Raw genomic sequence first — 22,044 nt, forward strand, 5'->3', positions numbered from 1 at the left:
ATGCTGCAGACGGACACATTCCGGGACGGCGGCGGGGAGATCAGGAGTGAACGAATTAAGGTCACTTGTGCGGAAGCAACCCATCATCTCGCCCCTGTGAGGCCTGAGGACAGTAAATATAGTCGGGTCTAGAGGACAGCACTTCGCATCCGCTCCCTAAGCTTGGTTCCGCCTCCGTTTCTCCATTCAGGCGGGGTGGACCGAGTAAGTGCGCAGGCGCCGTCACAGCTGGGCAGGGTCGACCGCCGGCCACGTGCAACCGCCCCGCCCGCCAGCCGCTCAAATATGGGCTCCTGCGGGGCGGTGGGCTCTGTGCGTGCGCGCTACCTTGTGTTCTTCCAGTACTTGGGCACTGACTTCAAGTACGTTTTCCCGCTGTTACCCCCGCTTTCTCCACTCAGCCTCGCGGGAAATCCGCGAGGTGACCAGGAGGGGTATGATCGGCAGCCTGGGCGTTCGGTCTCGGGATGCGGAATTTTAGGAGCCTAGGAACACTGGCCTGCACCGAACGAACGCGCCTGGGGGCCGAGATCCCTGGCGGGACAGCTTCCACAGACACTACAGATAATTCCTTCCTGTTTCTCTCCGCAGTGGAGTTGCGGCCTTGAGGGGTAATCCACGCGCTGTTGGGGTGCTGAACTTCCTGGAGGTAAGGACCGGTTTGGGGAGGAAGAAGCAGTGGCAGCTCCAACCCCTACCCACACTCCTTCTTCTATTCCACGGGCTTTGGCCATTGGTGTGGCAGCCCGCCTGTACGGTTCCCGCAGGAGGCTGCCAAGCGGCTGAACTCTGTCGACCCGGTCAGGTTCACCATCTCTAGCCGCACTGATGCCGGAGTGCATGCCCTGAGCAACGCGGCGCACCTGGACATCCAGCGCCGCCCAGGTCAGTCGCCTTTCTCCCCGGAGGTCGTGACCAAGGCCCTCAACACCCACCTGAAGCACCCGGCCATTCGGTGAGCCCGGGGTTTTTGTATGGTTCTGGGTTTTTTGTTTTTGTCTTTTACCATTGCACCCCACTGTGGTGGGAGGCTGAGATTTCCATAGTGCCAGTGGGAGGCTGAGATTTCCATAGTGCTATGTGGACAGTTGGGCATACTCATTCCTGGGATGAGCCAGATCTACTTGCCACAGTGTACTGAAGGCCTTCCGAGTGCCCAACGACTTCCACGCTCGACACGCAGCCACCTCCAGGACCTACCTATATCGTCTGGCCACAGGCTGCTCCTGGCCTAATCAACTGCCTGTGTTTGAACAAAATGTATGCTGGGCTCTGCAGACAGAGTGAGTGAGCTAAGAATGGGAAGAAAATAGCTCACCATCCATCTGGCTGGGCCTTCCTCAATGCTCGTTTGGCTCTGCAGGTACCTGGATACGGCAGCCATGCAGGAGGCTGCCCAGCACCTCCTCGGGACACATGACTTTAGTGCCTTCCAGTCTGCTGGCAGCCCAGTCACAAATACTGTACGCACACTTCAAAGAGTCTCAGTGTCACCTGGTCCAGCCAGCCCATTTGTCCTCCCCCAGGGGAGCAGGTGAGAAGACTAGCCTTTCACTATGCCAGGACTAGAGGCCACCAGGGTAAATTACTCATAATACCTCAATAAAAATGAGATGATGCTAAATAGTATATAGCACATCCATTGGGCCTAGAGGGTGTAAGAAGGTGAGCCAGAAACTTGTGTCTTCTTCCTGTTGGGTGGGGTCTCTGCCAGCTGGGGAGCACAGGGTGGAAAATGTTGCCTTTCTGAGGGCCCTGCCAGATCCATAGCTCTTTATAGCAGGTAAGTTCTGGCAGTCTCTGAAAAGATTCCACTGGAGCTAATAGTTCCATTCCACTTTGACAGACTATGTTAAGTTCTCTGCTTCAAACACCAGGAATCAGCCGCTCACCTTGAGAACATAACATCTGGAACCAGCTCCAAGGGGTAAAGTGGCTTTGGTGTGACCAGGCACAAGAGCACATGGCCTAGGTTCCATCTTGATAGGTGGGCTGGCTATATCTTGCTTCAGCACAAATACTGTAGCCCCAAAACATGAAGGCTCAAAGCAATCGATATTTCCTGTGCACAAACTAACCAATGCTCTGTTATATAATTGTTTCCTTTTATGGTATATGTAGAGTCCAGTAAGTCATGCAAAACTCGCTCACCCTCTGGAACTGGTGGTCAACTAGGCAAGAACCCACCCTGGATGGATAAGCCTTTAAACCAGCATATAAATCGTTGTCTTGTCTGAAGCCACATGGTGAGCTAGGTTGGCTGAAGCTGCCCTGTAGCTTGGACCTCAAAGCTGTCTGTGTTCCTAGGAGGCTGCAGTTCTGGACCTTGGAGTTTGAAAGCCAGTCTTTCCTTTATAGACAGGTAGGCTGCCTTAACCCTTACAGGATGGGCTCAGGTAGACACACCTGTGACAATGAGCTCTCTGCTGCAGGTGCGGAGGATGACAGCTGTGTTGGTGGCTGTGGGGCTAGGGATCCTGGCACCCACACAAGTGAAAGTGATTTTGGAGAGTCAAGATCCCTTGGGCAAGTATCAGGCTCGAGTTGCTCCAGCCCGTGGCCTGTTCTTGAAGTCAGTGCTATATAACAACTTTGGTAAGAGGGGATGGGATTGGAAAGAGTCTTTCCCAAAGCTGGGTCCTCACTCAAGGGAGGGGACTTTTGGATCCAGTCAAACCCCACATTGTACTAGATGAGTATCCAAGCACCTTGCGGGGAAGCCAATGACAGTGGGAGGGAGGACTTCAGTTAGGGATCGAATCAGTGATTCCTCAGGGTGCATGGAGTAAGTGGTCCACTGGGTCAGATTTTAGGGATAAGTGGGGTCTCTGTAAGAGTTCTATTTTGACCTAGAGTCTATCCATAGGTCCTACATCCTGAACCCTATGGTGTCCACAGTGTGGAAACCAGATGACGGTACACAGTGGAGATGAAGCCACAATAATTGTCCAACATTTATTGTGCTCGGCAGAGATTAATCTACAGCTATGTAGGGCTCTGACAGTCCTGCCTACCTTCCAGCAGCTACCACTTCCCCAGGCTCTCTGTTTTCCCAGGAACCCTGTTTTCTTGGGGCAGAGAGTAGGAATAAAAGACACAGAGAACAAAATGGCTAGTTTATTACTTTAGCCAGCCTATGATTCTGATCTTATCCCTAGGACAGGGTCTGTGATCCAGTCATGGTCTCCATTTACTCAGGGCACCTGCCTCTCAGCCGAAGCCCTGGTCCTCCTGCTGGGAGAACAGCAAGAGACAAGAGCAGTGGATTACTGGTGGATACGTGTCAGCTGGGAGCCTGGGGAAGGCCATTTTTGAGCAATGTTGTGAGAAAGCTTCCCAGCTCTTCATCCTGTAAGAAAGGGAACCACAGTTAAACACTACAAACAACACAACACAATACCAAGGAAGTGAGGTCTCCAGGAATAATAGTGATGCCTGTACTCCTTACCTGATAAGTCCAGGAGACCAATAGCACCTTGGTACCAGGGTCCTCTGAATGGGCGGCAGCCTGGATTAGAATGGACTCCACAGTCACAGAGCCATCGGGGAGATGCTGTACACAGTGGTCCTTGAGGGTGCTAAGGAGAGGCATAGTTAGACCCCTGCCTCACCCTGCTTGTTGAGGGTAGGAAAAGGCCAGGACGCACCTCTTGAGATGGCTGTACACACGTAAAGCTGTTTCTTGTTCTTTGCGTGTGTCCTGCAGGTGCACACGGCAGGTAAAGCGCAGTTGGTGCTCTGCCAGGCCCAACTCCTTGAGGGCTTGCTCTGAGGATACCAGCCGGAAATTCTGTGGGGCAAAGGCAAACAGGTCACAGAAAGTAATGAACACAATACCCACCCTACCACTGTTTGTACACTTACACTGTCTTTCATAATTAGGGTGCCATGTAAAAGCCTAGGTTTTTTGGCTTCAGGCAACAGTCCTGTGAGGAACAGAATAATGCAATCAACACAAGCCACCAGTTACCTGCCTCCCTCGGCCCATGCCCCAGAGTTTGCCCTTCATACCCTGCACCATCTCCCGCTTCAGCAATCCCAGGGAGATGCCCACAGGGATGCTAGGGCTTGTGGGCAGCGTCACTGTCTCACCATTGGCTGGCATGTAGCAGCTGACCCCTGAGGAAAGCAGTACAGAGCCTCAGTCTCAGCCACCAGCTGTGTCTGCACCGCCCCACCGGACTTCCCTGCCCACCAGCTGCCTACGGAATTCCTGCTCAATCTTCTGCCTCAGGAACTCCATCTTCTTGGCTTCGCCATGCACCAACAGCACACTCTCCGGCTCTGCTTGTCCTACCAGTTGCATGATGCCCTTGGCATCAGCATGGGCACTGAATGACATGTATTCCACTTGCATCTTTACCTCCAGCTGTGGCATCACAAGATGTAGGCAGAGTTAGCAGCAGCAAGAGCCTGAAAGGCCTGCTGAACCCAGGACAGGGAGGCACTCACCATCTGGCGCCCTTCCATTTCCAGTTTACGTTGCCCACTAAGGATCTTGTGGCCCACAGTGCCTTGCACACAATAACCAGGCATGATGACCTGCAAGCAGAGGTGAGGTTCAACTGTTTAGCATGATAGACACTGCCTCCTGGAACAACCCCTGGAGTGAATTCTCAGGGAACCAACCACTGTGGCAGTTGCTCAGTCTGGGCTGCTGGCGGCATCATAGGGTCAGGATACAAAGTTCAAGGGCCAGTTCTTCTGTACTCCAGGTTCCCTAAAGCTATAAGGAGCCCCCTAGCCACCCTGGGAACTGGTCCCAAACCCTCACCATGTTCTTCTCATTTCCTGCCCATTTTCGGAAGATTTGCAGGGATTGGCCAGCATGCAGCATCCCAGGTGTGGCAAACACAACCTGCAGGGTTGACAAGGGTCAGAAGAGTAGACCTTACCTAGGGCTATAATAAGCACCAGACCTTTGATCAGCAGTCTTTCCCAGAGCCCCACTGGGAGATGTGGAGAAGCTGATTGCCAGGGTCTTACCATGGGACCTGGGTTGTCAGCAAATGTCCGGTCAAAGGCTTTGATGTGCTTAAACTCAAACATGTTCCTCTGGACAAATGTCTTCCGGATCTTCTGGTTGGTCCAGGTGATGAAGAGCTTGTAGTAGTGGTTGGCTTTCTCTGTCAGGCCCGTAGAGAAGTATATGGGCACCTTCAGGTTCATGCGCTCCCTGTGTGTCCACCAACCCAGTCAGTATGTGGAGGCCAGAGTTAGCTTGCAACATGTACCCTATGTGTCCTCTACTGCACAGCTTAGTAGCTATGGCCAAGGCTGAGCCCAATGTACCTTGAACTGAACCCTGTGTTGTCTCTACCCTGATGACCACCAGGCCAGACCTTTTAGCGTGTGACCCATGAAACATGGGAGTGATAGGGGTATGTGAGGAGGCTCAGTATTCATGTGGTGAGCCACATGAACCATATGTTGGTCAATACAGCCAACAGACGATGGCTCAAGTGAGATGTCCCAACAGATGCATAGCTCCATCCAAGACAGCAGGGCCAGTGGTACTGTATCCTAGACATAGAGTATTTCTTTGTTTTGTTTTTGTTTTTTTACAGACAGGGTTTCTCTGTATAGCCCTGGCTATCCTGGAACTCACTTTGTAGACCAGGCTGGCCTTGAACTCAGAAATCCGCCTGCCTCTGCCTCCCGAGTGCTAGGATTAAAGGCATGCGCCACCATGCCCGGCTATAGAGTACTTCTTAACAGTTCTATTGTGCCTGGTAGTATGAGAGACTTACTCTCCTACATGGAGGCTGTTCCATCCTTTTCTGCCTACCAGTGGAATTTTCCTGTTTGCACCTACCAGAACGTCTCCAGCAGGATGCAGAGTTCTTGTGCTCGGCCCAGCGCAAACACAGGGATCAGCACCTGGGAGTAGGTGAAGCTGGTTCAGGTAGGAGCTACTGGCCACACTACTGTTCCCTGATCACATCAGATAGCAAGATACTCATTGCACTCTAGGTAATAAGTTAAATGATGACTTAGTGCAGAGGAATAACCAGACATCTGGGAACCACAGATTTGGATGTACCCCAGCTACATGTAGAGACAGCAGGAACTGTGGGAGTCTCACGATCAGCCCTTCATCGGATGCAAGAATGAGGGAATGGAAGATTCTCTGGAATCTATCTTCTTAGTGCCAAACAAACAATAACCCCCCCCCCCCACACACACACACACACACACCCGGGGACCCTGACCAAAGGTACAACAGCAAAGCCCGCTAGGAGGCCTATAGAATGTAGCCAAAGTGGACACACACCCAAAGCCTGCCTACAGTCAATACCTTTCCTCCACGCTCCACAGTTTCATGAACTTTCTTTAGGAAATCTCGCTCTCTGCAGCGTTTGGAATCTCGGATGGTTGTAGCATATGTGGATTCTGTGATGAGCAAGTTGGGGCGACACTTGTCAATCCATGCAGCCCTAGAACAGAGGTAGGAATGGGGATGATGGGTGACTCATGACTACAGAATTAGCCCCCAGCATAAGCTCCTCTATATGGCCTGTCAAACATCATGGGAGCATACTAGGAGGAGACTACAGGGACGATGAGCCTGTAGCCCAGACTTCCAAAAGTACTTCCACACTGCATGGGAATACTTAGGTGACCACCATGATGCCTCTCAGAGCTACCAAGTCCCAGGAAGCCTCCACAGAGCGAGATACAGCCCTACTTACCCCAAATGCCGGTCTGGGGTCATGTTATAATCACCCTGGCAAAAAAAAAAAATTCCAATAAGGAAGTTGTCTTTCTACCCCTAGCAATTCACTCAAACCAAATATTTCCACTGACCGTGTAGACCACAGACTCCGAGCCCACTTTAATCTGGAACATGGCTGCCCCCAGCACATGGCCTGCATAGTATGCCTTGATTTCCAGCTCATCATCCACCTGCAGAAGAAAGAATGCTCTTAGGCCTGCAGGGCAGGAAGGCAGCAGGAAGTAGGTGATTACCTTAACCCTGTCCAGCCAATTCCTGTTTCTCAGAAGAAGTCTAGGGCTTAAGGGTTGTCAGCATAGTAAAAACAAAACCGGGTTAAGGATCTAAGGATCTAGAAGAGTACAGATAAACCCCACACACTACAAAAAAAGAAATTTTAGAACTAGGAGCTACAGGAACCCAATTTAAGAATTCAATAGATGGTGGTGGTGCACGCCTTTAATCCCAGCACTTGGGAGGCAGAGGCAGGCGGATTTCTGAGTTCAAGGCCAGCCTGGTCTACAAAGTGAGTGCCAGTGACAGCCAGGGCTACACAGAGAAACCCTATCTCAAAAAAACAAAACAAAAAAAAGAATTCAATAGATGAAGCTGGGTATGGTTGTACAAGCCTGTAATCCCAGTACTCTGGAAGCTAGGCAGGGGGATCACTATGAGTTCAAGGCCAGCCTGAGGTACATGGTAAAGTCCTATCTCAAAAAAGAAAGAAAGAAAAAAAAATGAGTAGAATTGACCATAGTGAATTAAGTCAAGAGAAGGAATGCAGGATTAAAATGCTGAAGCAGGGCTGGTGAGATGGCTCAGTGGGTAAGAGCACCCGACTGCTCTTCCAAAGGTCCAGAGTTCAAATCCCAGCAACCACATGGTGGCTCACAACCATCTGTAACGAGATCTGGCGCCCTCTTCTGGAGTGTCTGAAGACAGCTACAGTGTACTTACACATAATAAATAAATCTTAAAAAAATAAAAATAAATAAAATAAAATGCTGAAGCACTGCACATGTCAACATTTAACTATTATCTCAGTTCTTGAATTCTTGGAATGTTGAAGCAGGACCAGAGTGTTTGAGGTCAACCTGGGCTGTGCTACCTCAAGAGAAAAAAAAAAAAAAAGATCCAGTATGAACTATAACAAAATGGAAGGCCTATAGTGAAAAGATCTAATGTTAAGCCACTCAGAGCCCCAGGAACATAGGCAGGAAGAATTAAAGATCTCAAACTCTAAAGGGAAAGCAGCCTAAATAAAAGGAGCAGACAGTATTCCAAATGCTATGGATAAGATAACTATCATTCTGGAATTGTGCCTCTCATGATAAGTGACCATGGAAGAGCTTCAAGGAAGACAAGTCCACAGGAAGCAAAGGAAGGGGCCATGTTGTAGGCATGTTTTTTGGAATTGAGAAATTGCCTCCAAATTGAAACATCTGCCCCAAGAAGGATAGGGAGGCCCAGAGCCTTGTGGGTAAATAGGAGGTAAATGAAAGAGCATACACTGGAAGTCCTGAGAGTCCCCACAGACAGTATAAAAGGTAATAGTTGCCGGTTAGGTACTCTATAACCAGCCAAATTGTGGGAAGAAATCAGAGGTAAGAAATGATCTGGCTGGAGTGTTGAGAGCCAGACAGATTCAAGGCTTTATCAGAGGCCCTGATGAGAAAAACAAAAGAGACTAGTTCTGTGTCCTTGCATAGGGACAGACTGGGTAAGGCCCAGTCTGAGGCTGGGATGTGAGGCCTCAAAGAAGTTCTTGGGAACTTGGTTTTTCCCCCTTGAAGAGAGGATGCAGTGTGTTTAGTCTACAATGCTTTTGTGTTCTTTGGTCAGAGTACTGGATTAGCTTCCTGCTGACTTCCTGCACTTGTATGATAATTTCTGCTAACTCTATCCTGGAAATAGTATAAGATGCTATTCTTCTGGATAAGTTTGGTTGGCATAAAACAGCTTATGGAAGACCTCCACAGCCCAAACTTTCCTATCTCCTTATCTTCTGATTTCCTGATAATCTCGCCCAGGATCTTGTCACTGAAGAATGGCCTGCTGGTCCAAATTGGTGGAGCTGCCTCCAAGCCAGATAGAAATCTCCAAGGAAGTTTCACATGTGTTCTGGTGATGTTGCTATTTTTGAGTTTTCCCTGTTCCTTGCAAGTAACCCCTCACCCATACCCTGTTAGTAACCACAATAAAAAATTCTCATTGGATCAATAAATTGGACATTTGTGCATTGTTGTTTTATTGTGGCCTCTTTTCTAGGGTGTGTTAGATGTAGTAGGAATTTTAATAGAATTATCATAGTTAGGGTAAACATTAGAATGAACAGTTAGTTTCTAGAAGTACTCAGACCTTGAAGAAATCTCCGTGGAAAACACTGACTTTTTTTCTGAAGGAGCTTTACAGCCTTTGCATGACTTTGGTCGCAAGGCCATCCTGGCACACCAGGAACACCACACGTTATTGGGTCCTGCAAACAGTGACAAGGACTAGGGTTGCAGGGTGTGAGGTTTTCCTTCAAGAGCTTTGATATGAGGACCTTGTTTTACTCAAAAAAACGACTTTTGTTTAACAATCAATAAATATGCTTTTGTGTGGTGGTTTGAACATTTAGGCCACAGGCTGGCTCTCCCTGAATTTAGGCTAGCAAGTCCTAAATTCATTCTTGAGTGGCCCTCTTTCTTTGATCATGCTGAGCAACTCAGAACACTGAATCAGACCTGTGTGTTGTATTTCTCCAGGAATGTCTGCCACACAAAGACTGGTAAGAGGAATGTCTCCCAGAGCCTGTGAGATTCCTGCACATTGTAACATGGAGTCTTCTATAGGCAAAGCACATGGGTATAACTAGTCTTTGCAACTTTGTGGGTTCTTCTTTTTCCTACCCTTTATCTTCCTGATTTCACCCCCATCATTAGATAGAGAAAGAAGGAGAAGAGTGGGAGAGAAGTAGAGAGAGAGGGAAAGGGGGGAAAAGAAGGGGAGGAATATAAGTTCTTTCTTCTTGTTTCGTCTTTGAGCACAACTACTAACAAACCACAACCAACCCCCTTGAATGACCACTAACCACCAACACTGCCTCTGAACTTAACTCCTTGAACTTCTGAGAAATTCCCAGAATTACAAATGTCATTACGGGGCTGGCGAGATGGCTCAGCAGGTAAGGGCACTGACTGCTCTTCCAAAGGTCCTGAGTTCAAATCCCAGCAACCACAAAACTTTCATTAGCTTCCATTCTGTTGTCAACACATCCTTATAGTATACAGCATGATTTATTTCTAGTTATTTTTATAGCCTAGTGTCTCTCAGCTGCTGTTGTTCCTTTCTCAGTAACATTCAGAATATTTAAGGTTACCGGAGCACGATTTAGTCTATCCTGAAGGACTTTATTGTTCTTTTTTGTTTTATAAGCATTTAAGGTGTGATTAGATTGTTCTACAAGTGCTTGTCCTGTAGGATTGTGTGATATACTTGTAATGGGCACACAAAGAATTGTTTCATCTTACTGATGACATAGTTGCAGGCACTGTACTGGTATCTCCATAATTGCCATTACTTCTAGGAAATGTGTAATTAAAGAAGCAGCCTTTTCAGATTCAAAGCAGCTGCCCACTGAAACCCTGAATACGGATCAATGGTATGGTGTATAAACTTTAGTTTTTCCAATTATGCAAAATGAAACACATCCATCTGCCAGATTTCATTTCTTTTGGTACCCCTAGGTACCAAAGTACCAAGTGCCAAAGTAACTTCCTGTAGGTAATGGAATTTTGTTGTTCAAAGAACAAGTAAGACATTTTCTTATAAGTTTTTTGACTTGTTTCTAGGTGATAATTTTTTTTTTCTTTAAACCTTTACTGGGACTGGAGAGATGGCTCAGCAGTTAAGAGCACTGAGTGCTCTCCTGAAGGTCCTGAGTTCAAATCCCAGCAACCACATGGTGGCTTACAATCATCTGTAATGAGATCTGACGCCCTCTTCTGGTGTCTCCGAGGAGACAGCTTAGATATATTAATAAATCTTTAGGATGGAGAGAGCAGGGCTAACCGGAGAGAGCAACCTTCATTCCCAGCAACCACATAATGGTTCACAACTATCAGTACAGCTACAGTGTACTCATATACATAAAAACAAACAAACAAACAAACAAACAAAGCTTAAAAACAACAACAACAACAAAAACTTTACTGTTAACTGTTGGGGTAAATTGTGTGAAAGTACACCTCTGTATATTCAGTTGTTAATTCTTTACTGGCAGAGAGCTAAATACCAGAAGGATCAGACATTGTTACTTCTATGGCCCATCGCCTGTCTCATATTGTGCAAATAATTGTTCCTTCCTCACCTGCATAAGGCAATCTAGAGTTGTATCTGACTGGCTTTAATAAAGAGCTGACAGTCAATAGCTGGGCAGGAAGTAGAAGGCAGAACTTTGAGACAGAGGGGCTCAGGGAGAAACACTGAAACACAGATTTGCCAGAAGACTTGGAGGTGGACAGATGGACCAGAGTGGGGCAGAGAGGTACACCTGGCCACATGGTGGGACATAGGCCAGGATTTGTAGGAAAAGAGTAGTCAGGAGACTGCTCAACTAAGCCTAAGCTTTAGAACAATAAGGCTCTGTGTCATTATTTATATTGCCAGTGGGTCTGAGAAAGTCCCATTATAGTTAACATGGTATTTTTCATAAAATTTTGAGGCGTCTAACACATTTCCTATTAAAAACTGGTCATTTCTTCATTTTCTTATGCCCATGGACCTGGAGAGCCTGTATGAGACCAAATATGGGCAATAAATACTGGGTAGCTTCTATTTCTGATAGTCTGTTGCCAATAACAAACTTAGTTCTGAATTATCTGGAATCAATTCAGCAGTTTCTATATGCAGAACAACTCTTTCTGCATACTGAGAGTTAGTAATTATATTAAAAGAATCAGAAAATCTAATACCATAAGAACTGCACACGGCTCTGATTTTTAAGTAAAGTATATGGGCTTTGAATTACTTTGCTCATTTTGTCTGACTTATAGCCTGCCATTCCTTACATACTTATTTGGATCAGCATAGAATGTAGGTGCTTTAGGAATTGGTATTCCTTTTACAATATGTGGGAGAACTGAATTAGTTCCTTCTAGAAACTGAAGGTTCTTTTAGAATATCTGCCATTAATTTTTCCCAAATAGTTGCTACGAGCTCTTTGCCAGTCTTCAATGATCACCCATAATGACATAATCTCAACATTAGTAAAAGGTACTACGATTTCTGCCAGGTATATTCCTGACAACTGATGTAGCCTTATTCTACCATTTATGATTAAATCAGAAACTTTTTTTTTCTATGTAACACTTTAATTTTTTTACTTTGTCTATATACTAAGAAAATCCATTCCATAATACCATCTTTCCTATGGATAATGATCCCAGAAGAAGACGAGTTGAAGACAAAATAACCAAAAATATAATCCACATATGCACCTTATAATCTCTGTTCTACTAGATTTAACTCTCTCTGCTTCAGCTGTTAACCATCTTGGTCTACAAATCTCCGTGTAACGTTTGAAACGAATTACGTAGTCTAGAGTAGTTAATCCAATGGTAGGCCACAGCCAATTAACATCTACCATTTTTGGAAATCATTAAGAGTTTATATATGATTTCTTCTGATCTATATCTTTCATTATTGAATTTTTGTTTACTTATTTTATAACCCAAATGGAATCTCCTCTCTAATTTTTCAGGAGCAGTCTATAACCCCGACCCCCAACGTGGCAAAATTCTTTGTGTTTCTTTAAGTTTATTTTCTCTAAAGTATCTATGTCAGAATTAGCCAATAAAATACCATCCACATAATGATAAATAATGGATTGAGGAAATTGCCTACAAATTACTTCTAATGTTACACAAAAAGGCTGAAATGGACAAATTGAATTACTCTATTCACTGCCATTAAATGTTAGTTAGCACATTAAATGAGCTGGGGATTAAAGGCATGCGTAGATCCAGGGATTGTTTTTGATGACACACATCAATACCTTCTTCCCCAGGGGCATCACCATTTTACCCCTTATTTCATCGTGGGCGGTCTCTGAGATTACACTGCCTCTTGGGGACCTAAAAGTTCCCAGAATTCTAAATGTCACACAATCACAAAAACTATCTGCAGCTTGCAAGCTGACAAAACCATGCCTCTGCAAATCATAGTCAGCTGCTTCAGACAGTTCAGAGCAGCCCCAGATCCCCACCCTGGGATTAAAATGAAAACATTTTACTTCTGTGCTTTTTAAAGAAACCAAAATTCCAGAATTCTCACTACACACAGGTATCCCCCAATACCTGACCAGGCCTCACTTTCCGCATTTAAAATGGACTCTTCAGAATATAGATATTTCCCCCCCAAGACTCAAAAAAGAAACCCCAGATGCATGAAAGAACAGAATCCAGTTTCTAAAATCCCAGCTGGCCAGCCTTTCCAAACGTAAAACTCCCTGATCCTTAGCACCGTGCAGATAGCTAACTTCCAAACCGTCTTAGCTCTCATAAGGTCAGCAACAGGGACCTAGGCATCACCAGGAGGTCAAGACTTGGGGCAGTGGTTAGACTATATGCTTCTGGAAGGGATAACTCTAAAGAATGATGGGATTGGGACCAGTTCCTGGTCTGTGCACCCCAGTAAAATCTCTGTCCTTACCAGACTCCCAGGAAAACATCCTGGCAGTAGATCAGAAAATCAATGTATGTACCTTTGGTCACTTTCTCTAGGACTGTCAGAGGAATCTTTAGGTAATAAGGTAACATAGACCACAGTGTTTCAGTAGGCAGATTAGAATTAGAGTCAACCTGGCATGACAGACACCTGCAGTACTAATGCCCATGAGACTATAATGCAGGAAACAACATCACACATTTGAGACTAAACTCAACAACATGTCTGAAAAAGCCAATATGACTTGTGCACGTGGGCACACACACACACACACATGCACAAACCCACCCTCTCTTCCCCTACCTTCCTTCCCTCTCCCCATAAACAGAATCAACATACATACATGTGCAACATACATGCACAGAGAAATAATAAAGAGTAAAGAGCCAGGCATGGTGGTCTATGCCTTTAATCCCAGCACAAGGGAGATGGAGGCAGGAAGATCATTATGAGGTCAAAGCCAACCTGCTCTACATAGCAAGTTCTATGCTAGCCAGGCTACATAAATAAGACCCTGTCTCAAAAATAAATAATTAGCCAGGAAAGCTGTAAATTTTAAGATGCTCTAAGATTTTTGTGTTGTCCTGGAAAAAAAAGTTCCAAGTAATTTTAATTGTAAGAGTATATAGTCGTCACTAAGGAAAGGAAAAGAAAGGAATTTTAAGGAACAATGAAAAAAAAAGGCAAGACAAATAATACAAGAGTATATACAAATACACAGTGATCTTAGTTAACCAAGTTAAGTTCAAAACAAACAAAATAAAGCCATATACTTCCTAAGACCCATATTTCAAAATACTATGTGTGGCTGAGCAGGGTGGCACATGCCTTCAATCTCGGCACGCAGGAGGCAGAGGCAGGCAGATCTGAGTGTGAGGCCAGCCTGGTCTACAAAGCTAGCTCCAGGTCACCCAGAGCTATCGCACAGAGAAACCCAGTACCGGAAAAACAAGCAAACAAAGGCATGTGTGGGCTGAAGAGAGGGTTCAGCAGTTAAGAGCACTTACTGCTCTTCCAAAGGATCCAGGTTCAGTTCCCAGCACCCTGTGGCAGCTCAAAAATGTCTGTAACTCCACTTCCAAAGGATTCAACAGCCTTTCACACACTCACACTCTCACACACACATACACACACACACACACACACACACACACACACATACATTCAGGCCCACACACATACACATAAGTAATTTTTTTTTGAGACAGGACCCCATCTATGTAAATGCCTCAAGTCATCCAAGTGCTAGGATTAATGGCCTATACCACCATGCCTAACAATTAAAAAAAAAAAAAAAAGTACTATGTGGGCTGAGTAAGAGAGTCGGCTAGGAGTAAGTGATTATGAATGCTCATGCTTAAATGAGACAGCTGTATCACATTCCCTCCTCAAGGCTCAGAGAATACTGAAGAAGGGAAGAGCATAAGAGCCACGGACGGGGAAGAACACCGTGAAATGTGTTTCTGAGATGCCATGGTTGCTGCACTCATGAACTCACAGCAACACTGATAAACTGCACAGGATGTGGACTTGACAACCAAAATTCCAACATGGGTTAGGGAAAGGCTCACAGGCCTCACTGTAAGCCGAGGATCTATAGTTGCTGGGGGAAAGAGGGTCAATTTTTCTTTGAAGGTGTGGCTACTAGTAAGTTATCATGTTCTAGTTAATGGCTCCAACTCCATGGACATACTAATTGAACTCACTGGGGGTTTTAACATAAAGTTGGAATTGGGGTGTATTTAGGAGGGCTTGGGAAAAAGTATAATCAAACACATTGTAAACATGTATGAAATTCTCTAATAATAATAATAAATACACACACATATGTGTACATATAAATATAGTTAAGGTCAACTTAAAACATAAAAGTAGGCCAGGCGTGGTGGTGCATGCCTTTAATCCCAGCACTTGGGAGGCAGAGGTAGGCAGATTTCTGATTTCGAAGCCAGCCTGGTCTACAAAGTGAGTTCCAGGACAGCCAAAGCTATACAGAGAAACCCTGTTTTGAAAAGAAAAAACAAACAAACAAACAAAAACCCCATAAAAGTAATAGTATCAAGTAAAAAAGGTTTGAAATTAAAAAAAAAAAAAAAGGACACACCATTACAATTTTGTGGTTGGAGAGAGGGCTCAATCTTCCAAAGGTCTTGAGTTCAATTCCCAGCACTCACAGGGCAGGTTACAATTGTCTGCTGGTGTGTAGATGTACATGCAAAGTACCCATATATATAAAATACATACATAAATAAATCTTTTTTTAAAGTTTAAAACTTAGCCAGATAGTGCACACCTTTAGTCCCAGCACTTGGGATGCAGAGGCAGGTGGATCTATGTGATATGTGAGTTCAAGGCTAGTCTACAGAGAGAGTCCCAGGACAGCCAGAGTTACACTGGGAATCTGTCTCAAAATCAAACAAAATGGATGTGGATGGTGGTGGTAACATATGAAGCACAACGAAGACTCTAATGGGAAACAGACAATTTCTGGGGAACTCTGTTAAATTTAACCAGTCACTTGGCTATTTAAAATCCTTCATTCCTCTCTTGACCCATATATTATCACAGCCTGGTACTAGGTACTCACCCAGACTGGTCCATCCTGTTGTCTGGTCTCTGCCTCCTTACCAAATAACAGACCCAGCAAGTTGCATATACCTCAGATCTCTCCCTTGGGAGGGAAGAAGGTGGCCTGGATTATGGAATACTGCTTGGGCAGAGCCAGTTGGAAAACAGCCTTGATTGCATACAGACATACCACATATATTCTCCCAAGTTAAATGCCAAATGTGACTGGACACTATTGTTTTTTGTGACTCCACAGTGCTAGACATGAGAGTAAAATGAGGTGCCTAAGACCAAGACACTCCCAGGGACTCCCAGACTACGTGTAGAGTCGGGCAGGGATCCTGACCTGAACTGTCTGGTGCAGGTGAACAGCCACCACCTTCTTCATACAGTCTTTGATCATCTGAGAAGTGAAGAAATTGGCCTCGCCCTTCTTGTCCACTGCAATCTTGCGGTAGTCTTCCAACAGGATGGGGCAGATGGCCTGGGTAGGATGGGTCATATAGATGGGTCCATCGTAGCCCACCATTTCACTGAAGTAGGGGAGTGCCCCACAATGGTCCAGGTGGAAGTGGCTGGGGGAATGTGACACTAGTCAGCCTGGGACCACCCTCTTCCAGCCACCCCACTCAGCCCCGTGCTCAGGGTCCACTCATTTACCGAGGCCTATGTGGGTCACTGTCATAGGTACTACAGAATCAAAAGTCTTCCCAAATGAACAGCCTAGATGCCTAACAATATGCAATTAATAATTAAACCTGAATTAGAACAGACAATGGTGGCACATACATGTAATTCAAACACCTGGGAGGTAGAGACAGAAGGATGAGGAGTTTAAGCCAGCCAGTACTACATGAGACTCTATCTACAAAAAAGGAAGAAGGAAACAGGGGGTAGAGAGCACTCATTCTCTTGGGTAGAGGGTCCTGCTTCAGTTCACGAGTTCAGTTCCCATCACCTACATGATGATCTATGGGGATCCAAAGCCTTGGGCCTCCATGGGCACATACCCACACACAAACACACATACATTAATTAAAAAAAAAAAAAAGGGCTAGAGAGATGGCTCAGAAGTTTGTAACACTGACTGCTCTTCAAGAGGACCTTGGTTCAATTGTCAGTACCCACATGGCCCCTCACAATCATTTTACTCTTGCTCCAAACAGATCTGATGCCCTCTCTTCTGGCCTCTGGGGCACTGAATGCAAGTGGTGCACAGAAATACATGCAGGCAAAACACCCATACACATAAAATAAAAATAAATAAATAAATCTTTTTAAAAATCTTCAATAGCTTAGGCATAGTGAAGCAGACCTTTAATCCCAGCACTTGGGAGGCAGAAGCAAGGTAGATCTCTGTGAGTTGGAGACCAGCCTGGTCTACAGAGTGAGTTCCAAGACAGGACAGACAAGGTTATATAAAGAAATCCTGTCTTAGAGGAAAACAAACAAACAAACAAACAAACAAACCATAAGCCACAAAGGGAATGATGACTAAAGAGGAATAGCCCTGAGGTTGTCTATGGTCTCCTACAAATACATACAATCACACACCATCTGAGTCAGCTCTGAATCAGACAGTGACAAGTCAGTGAGGAAATCTAAGGCAGGCCACGGAACACACCATACCAGGTAGTCATTAAGTCTTTCTGGTAGAGCCAAGAGAGAACTGAGACAGCTCAATCAAGGCATGGGAAAATACCCTCAGCAGAAAGAATGGGAACAGTGAAACCACAGCAGGCAGGGAGTGGGAGATCCATGTCCAGAATGGACCAAAATTCCAAAGCCTGAGCTACTAGTACAGCGCTTATCCAGATAAGCTTCAGGCCCCCAGGACCACTCTAGATGACAGCAGCAGGGGAGGTGCTGAAGGGAAGTGCTACAGACAGAGTGGGTGTCAGCAGGGACTATGGAAGGGTTTGGGCAGCCTGTCTGGATAGGACATAAGAATGGGAGCCGAGCCGGGTGTGGTGGCGTATGCCTTTAATCCCAGCACTTGGGAGGCAGAGGCAGGTGAATTTCTGAGTTCAAGACCAGCCTGGTCTACAGAGTGAGTTCCAGCACAGAGAAACCCTGTCTCGAAAAAAACAAACAACCAAGAAAACAACAACAACAAAAAGAGAATGGGAGCTGAAGAAAAAACAAAATGTTTCCCCTCACTCAGCTCTACCAATCCGTAGTGGTAGCAGTTGGAGGCTAGACCATGAACTGACTCAAGTATCAGCAATGGCCAATGTGAGCGGCAGGGCTTAGCACTCTTGAGACAGCAAAGGAATAGGAAAACTGAGGCTTGGTTAGAAGAGGAAGTACAAGCAGAGAGACCCAGACATACTTAGCTAGTAAAATGGGAAGAACTGGTGAGGGTGCAGTCACAGTTGCTAGGTGCTAGTGGGAAAGGGTCTCAGGGAGTCATCTAGGCTGGAGAGGGACCCACACTTGGAACATCTTGGTACTAGGTACCTTGGCCAGGTCTCTACTTCCTGGGGTACCTGTTAAGCATGAGACTTGAGAGCATAGTCAATAGGTATAGCCATCTTCCTGGCTCTGAGTGGATAATGACCATCCTTAAGAGTGACCCACAATGTAGCTTGGGTAGCACACATGGCCTTTGGCATCCATAATAGGGTATGGGTACAAGGAAGGACCACCAAAAACATGACAAACCTACCTGATGATTACACAGTCCAGAAAGTCAGTCAGGCGGCCACTCTGGGTGATGTAAGAAAAGTCAGGAAAGCGCCTCTGATGAGAAGACAAGAGAAAAGTTGGACTGCTTCAGGCTACCCAGGGTCTCCTGAAAGCAAGACTGGTGTACCCCAGGGAGTGGCCCCAGCAAAGGATCAGAGGACCCCTACATTGGTGGGTGGCATCTAGGCCACCTCATGGAAAGGTCATGTTACTAACTGACCTCACAAACTACGATCTGAGCAAGTCCCTAAGCTGAAAGGGTCCAATCATGACCAAACTCAAGAATCCTTACGAGAGCTGGACATTGGTGGTGCACACCTTTAATCCCAGAACTTGGGAAGCAGAGGTAGGCAGATTTTGAGTTCAAGGCCAGTCTGGTCTACAGAATAAGTTCTAGGACAGCCAGGGCTACACAGAGAAACCCTGTCTGGACCCCCTGCCCCCCCAAAAAAAAAATCCTTAAGAGGCCTATCTATCTTTAAGTTCTGTGTTCAGGGCCACCCACCCCATGCTGCAAGGGTATAACTGTCCATGCTTCTGCTGCCCACTTGCCCCATTTATCCCCTAAGGCCCCAGGACTCACATGGCTAGATAGAAAGAACATGATTAGAAAGTAAGTTGTGGCCCTTGCTGCGCTCTGGACCGCTCATGCACAGTACTCACGTCATCATTGTAGCCCATGTGCATCCCACAGTCCAACATGACATTCTTCCCCGAAATGGAGACCAAGATGCAGCTTCGGCCTACATCCTGGCCAGCCCCTACTCAAAGAGAAGGACAAGTGAAAGATAAGGCCATGGTTCCTCCCTCTTTCCCCCAAGTTTCCTTCCCTCACTACTGCACGGGCTGACCGACACTGAACCACTTACTACCTTCACACGAAGGTTAAGGAAATGCACAACAGTGAGACAAGGTGCTGTGCTAGGGGCTCCTGCCCTCCCTCACCATGCTTTCCCGCACATCTCAAAGGTGTAACGAATTGTTAGCAGAGCACTGAACAAACACAAGCCAGTGCTCTGTAAACATCACTGCTGTTCCCCAAACCTAACTCAAATTATCTACCCTTGACCCTCTATGGGGCTGCAAACCAGTGAGGCTTTCTTCCCTGAAATGTCTTCCTGAAGAGGCTGAGGCCTGGATCCTGAGTTCTAGTGTTGAATGGTGCCATATGGCCTTAGGCTAACTACAAATAAACATGACTGACTGCAAAACTTTGGTCAGTGGGCAGCACAGGCCCCATACCCCTAGCTCAGCCTCAATGGGAGTTCCTCTGATGCTCCGGATGACTAAGCAGTCATCCCAGCCCAAGATACTGACCACATAGGACACATTTAACTAACTGTTACCTCTCCTGGGATCTGGATCCATAAGGAGAGAGATGTGGTCCAAGTCTCAACAGCAACCTGAAAACAACCAACAGCCCTGCTGCCATCTTGGATCCTATGGTTTCCACTGCCAACTGGAGGCATCAACAACTATCAGCATCACAAATATCATGGTGACCAGCCATGGCTTTCCTTACGTAGCCATCCACAATGACGCTGAGGAGTCGTCAAGCTCAGATTTTTCTGCAGGCCTGCTGCTGTCCCCTCTAGATGTGTGTTCCCTGAAAGCTTTTAGCATCCTTCCCCATAGTACCTTTAGCCCTGAAGCTGTGCCAGGCCTTGCTGCCCTTAAAGCACTTATAGAAGGGGAATGGCTGCAAGTTTACAAGAGTTACCTGACATCACAGGTACCTATTATTACATGACTACCAAGAAAGGTGCCAAAGTATACATTTTTAAATTACAAAGCCCAGTTCTTGGGCACTGGCAAACGTTCTTCCCAAAGAGATTTACAATTCCAGGGGAAAAGGATGAGAAAACAAAACTGACAAAAAAGTAAGGAATACTACCTTGACCACACATCCCTGAATAGAGCAAAATTACACGGTAGGGGGATGAGGCAGTGAGTCACTGAGTACATTACATGGAGATTAAATAGCTGTTCCAAAAATTTCAGAACTGTGGCAGAAAACAAAACTTTCCCAGTGGTGGTAGGGGGCGTTGGGGAGCCAGGTCAATGAATATGCTTCATCGTGTAAGCTAATTAGTATTTAGTCAGTATGAGATGTTTCAGGCTGGGCGGTGGTGGCACGCGCCTTTAATTCCAGCACTCGGGAGGCAGAGGCAGGTGGATTTATGAGTTCGAGGCCAGCCTGGTCTACAGAGTGAGTTCCAGGACAGCTAGGGCTACACAGAGAAACCCTGTCTCAAAAAACAAAACAAACAAACAAGACAAAAAAAAAACAAAAAAAACCAAAAACCAAAACCAAAACCAAAAAGCAGTATGAGAAGTTGCTTCTGCTAAGGCCCTTGAAACCCCAGTTTTTTGTTTTTTGGGTTTTTTATTTTGTTTTGTTTTTTCGAGACAGGGTTTCTCTGTATAGCCCTGGCTGTCCTGGAACTCACTTTGTAGACCAGGCTGGCCTCGAACTCAGAAATCCGCCTGCCTCTGCCTCCCAAGTGCTGGGATTAAAGGCGTGTGCCACCACCGCCCGGCGAAACCCCAGATTTCAAACGGTTGTTTTCTCTTTCACAACCATACTATGCTATTGGTGATCTTAGAGGTCTAGATTTATGTTTTCTACGATGAACAAATACACTTTTAAAAATTCGGGATAGACCAGACACAACGACTGATTACTGATCTGAAGGATAGCAAGCAACCTGAACATGAGAAGCGCTGGGGGGGCGGGGGGAAGAAGAATGGTGAGCAGAAGTGAGAAAGAAGGGGTTTTGAAACAACCGTCCAAATACAAGACCGGAAAGTCGCCAGGACGATCTCTGCTGGATTCAACACCACTGACAGGCGACACCTGCCCCAAGACTCATTTCACCTCACAACGATCTTAAGCAGCCCAGGTACAGAAGCTGGCCCTCCGTAACTCATATCGAGCTCTAGGACCAGGAATCAAACCCAAATCTCTTCGACCCCCCGTGCCAGACAGAGAAAAGGAAGCACTCGCTCTGAAATTTTCTACTCCGGCTTCCGCCCCTTGGGACGAACAGATGATAAACGGCTATGGAGATGAAGGGACCCGCCCGACTCTCCGGACGCCGCATTAGATGCTTAGGACTCGGACTCACCCAAGGGAGTGACCCTAATCTCCGGCATCGTCAGGGAGGTAGTCTCGAACCACGGTTCCACAGCTCGCGTGCACCGCCCGCAGGAGAGCCTTAGTCAGACCTCGCGCGCGGTTAGATCAGACGCCCAGCCATCACGACTCCTACACGCTGCGCGCAGGCGCAACCGCCAAGACGCCCCCTTCCTGTCCTCGCGCCGGAAACGCAGGCGGATATATCGAGTTCTAATTGGATGACCAG

The 22,044-nt window shown here is 46.3% G+C and overlaps 2 protein-coding genes across 6 annotated transcripts; one reads left to right on the forward strand and one right to left on the reverse strand.

The window, feature by feature from the left end:
• The first annotated feature begins 223 nt into the window (after window positions 1–223).
• Window positions 224–3,037, forward strand: Pusl1 (pseudouridine synthase like 1). Of its 4 annotated transcripts, none has more exons than XM_021161634.3 (8): window positions 224–362; window positions 592–649; window positions 768–955; window positions 1,134–1,283; window positions 1,364–1,534; window positions 2,308–2,362; window positions 2,433–2,595; window positions 2,867–3,037. In XM_021161634.3, exons 1-8 carry the CDS (start codon window positions 286–288, stop codon window positions 2,878–2,880), a joined length of 876 nt encoding a protein of 291 aa, XP_021017293.1. In that variant the 5' UTR covers window positions 224–285; the 3' UTR covers window positions 2,881–3,037. The 4 variants fall into 4 exon arrangements, with proteins under 4 accessions (XP_021017293.1, XP_029331844.1, XP_085694635.1 ...); XM_029475984.2 differs by having other exon boundaries at window positions 2,433–2,526; window positions 2,867–2,953; XM_085838509.1 differs by lacking the exon at window positions 2,867–3,037 and having other exon boundaries at window positions 2,433–2,818.
• On the reverse strand, window positions 2,942–21,983 carry Ints11 (integrator complex subunit 11). 2 transcript variants are annotated; one of them, XM_021161631.3, is made up of 17 exons: window positions 21,808–21,983; window positions 19,343–19,440; window positions 18,660–18,733; window positions 16,338–16,566; window positions 6,808–6,906; window positions 6,693–6,727; window positions 6,299–6,437; window positions 5,816–5,880; window positions 4,987–5,176; window positions 4,775–4,858; window positions 4,453–4,542; window positions 4,207–4,369; window positions 4,012–4,119; window positions 3,865–3,926; window positions 3,648–3,790; window positions 3,449–3,578; window positions 2,942–3,349 (listed from the first exon to the last, which is right to left on the reverse strand). In XM_021161631.3, exons 1-17 carry the CDS (start codon window positions 21,833–21,835, stop codon window positions 3,284–3,286), a joined length of 1,803 nt encoding a protein of 600 aa, XP_021017290.1. In that variant the 5' UTR covers window positions 21,836–21,983; the 3' UTR covers window positions 2,942–3,283. The 2 variants fall into 2 exon arrangements, with proteins under 2 accessions (XP_021017290.1, XP_021017292.1); XM_021161633.1 differs by lacking the exon at window positions 21,808–21,983 and adding an exon at window positions 20,318–20,348.
• Window positions 21,984–22,044: the final 61 nt, after the last annotated feature.

The sequence above is a fragment of the Mus caroli genome, unplaced genomic scaffold, assembly GCF_978045245.1.
Source record: "Mus caroli unplaced genomic scaffold, Mus_caroli_1 scaffold_6, whole genome shotgun sequence".
Lineage (NCBI taxonomy): Eukaryota > Metazoa > Chordata > Mammalia > Rodentia > Muridae > Mus > Mus caroli.

What these genes read in the sequence shown, in the direction of transcription:
- Pusl1 (XM_085838509.1), top strand. Translation starts at nt 286, where the DNA reads ATGGGCTCCTGCGGGGCGGTGGGCTCTGTGCGTGCGCGCTACCTTGTG. An exon ending in TGCTGGGCTCTGCAGACAGA is followed by an intron (nt 1,284 to 1,363) that starts GTGAGTGAGCTA and finishes TTGGCTCTGCAG; the next exon opens with GTACCTGGATACGGCAGCCA. An exon ending in AGTCTTTCCTTTATAGACAG is followed by an intron (nt 2,363 to 2,432) that starts GTAGGCTGCCTT and finishes TCTCTGCTGCAG; the next exon opens with GTGCGGAGGATGACAGCTGT.
- Ints11 (XM_021161631.3), bottom strand. Translation starts at nt 21,835, where the DNA reads ATGCCGGAGATTAGGGTCACTCCCTTGG. An exon ending in CTGTGGAGCGTGGAGGAAAG is followed by an intron (nt 5,881 to 6,298) that starts GTATTGACTGTA and finishes ACCTACTCCCAG; the next exon opens with GTGCTGATCCCTGTGTTTGC. An exon ending in AAATGGAAGGGCGCCAGATG is followed by an intron (nt 4,370 to 4,452) that starts GTGAGTGCCTCC and finishes GTGATGCCACAG; the next exon opens with CTGGAGGTAAAGATGCAAGT.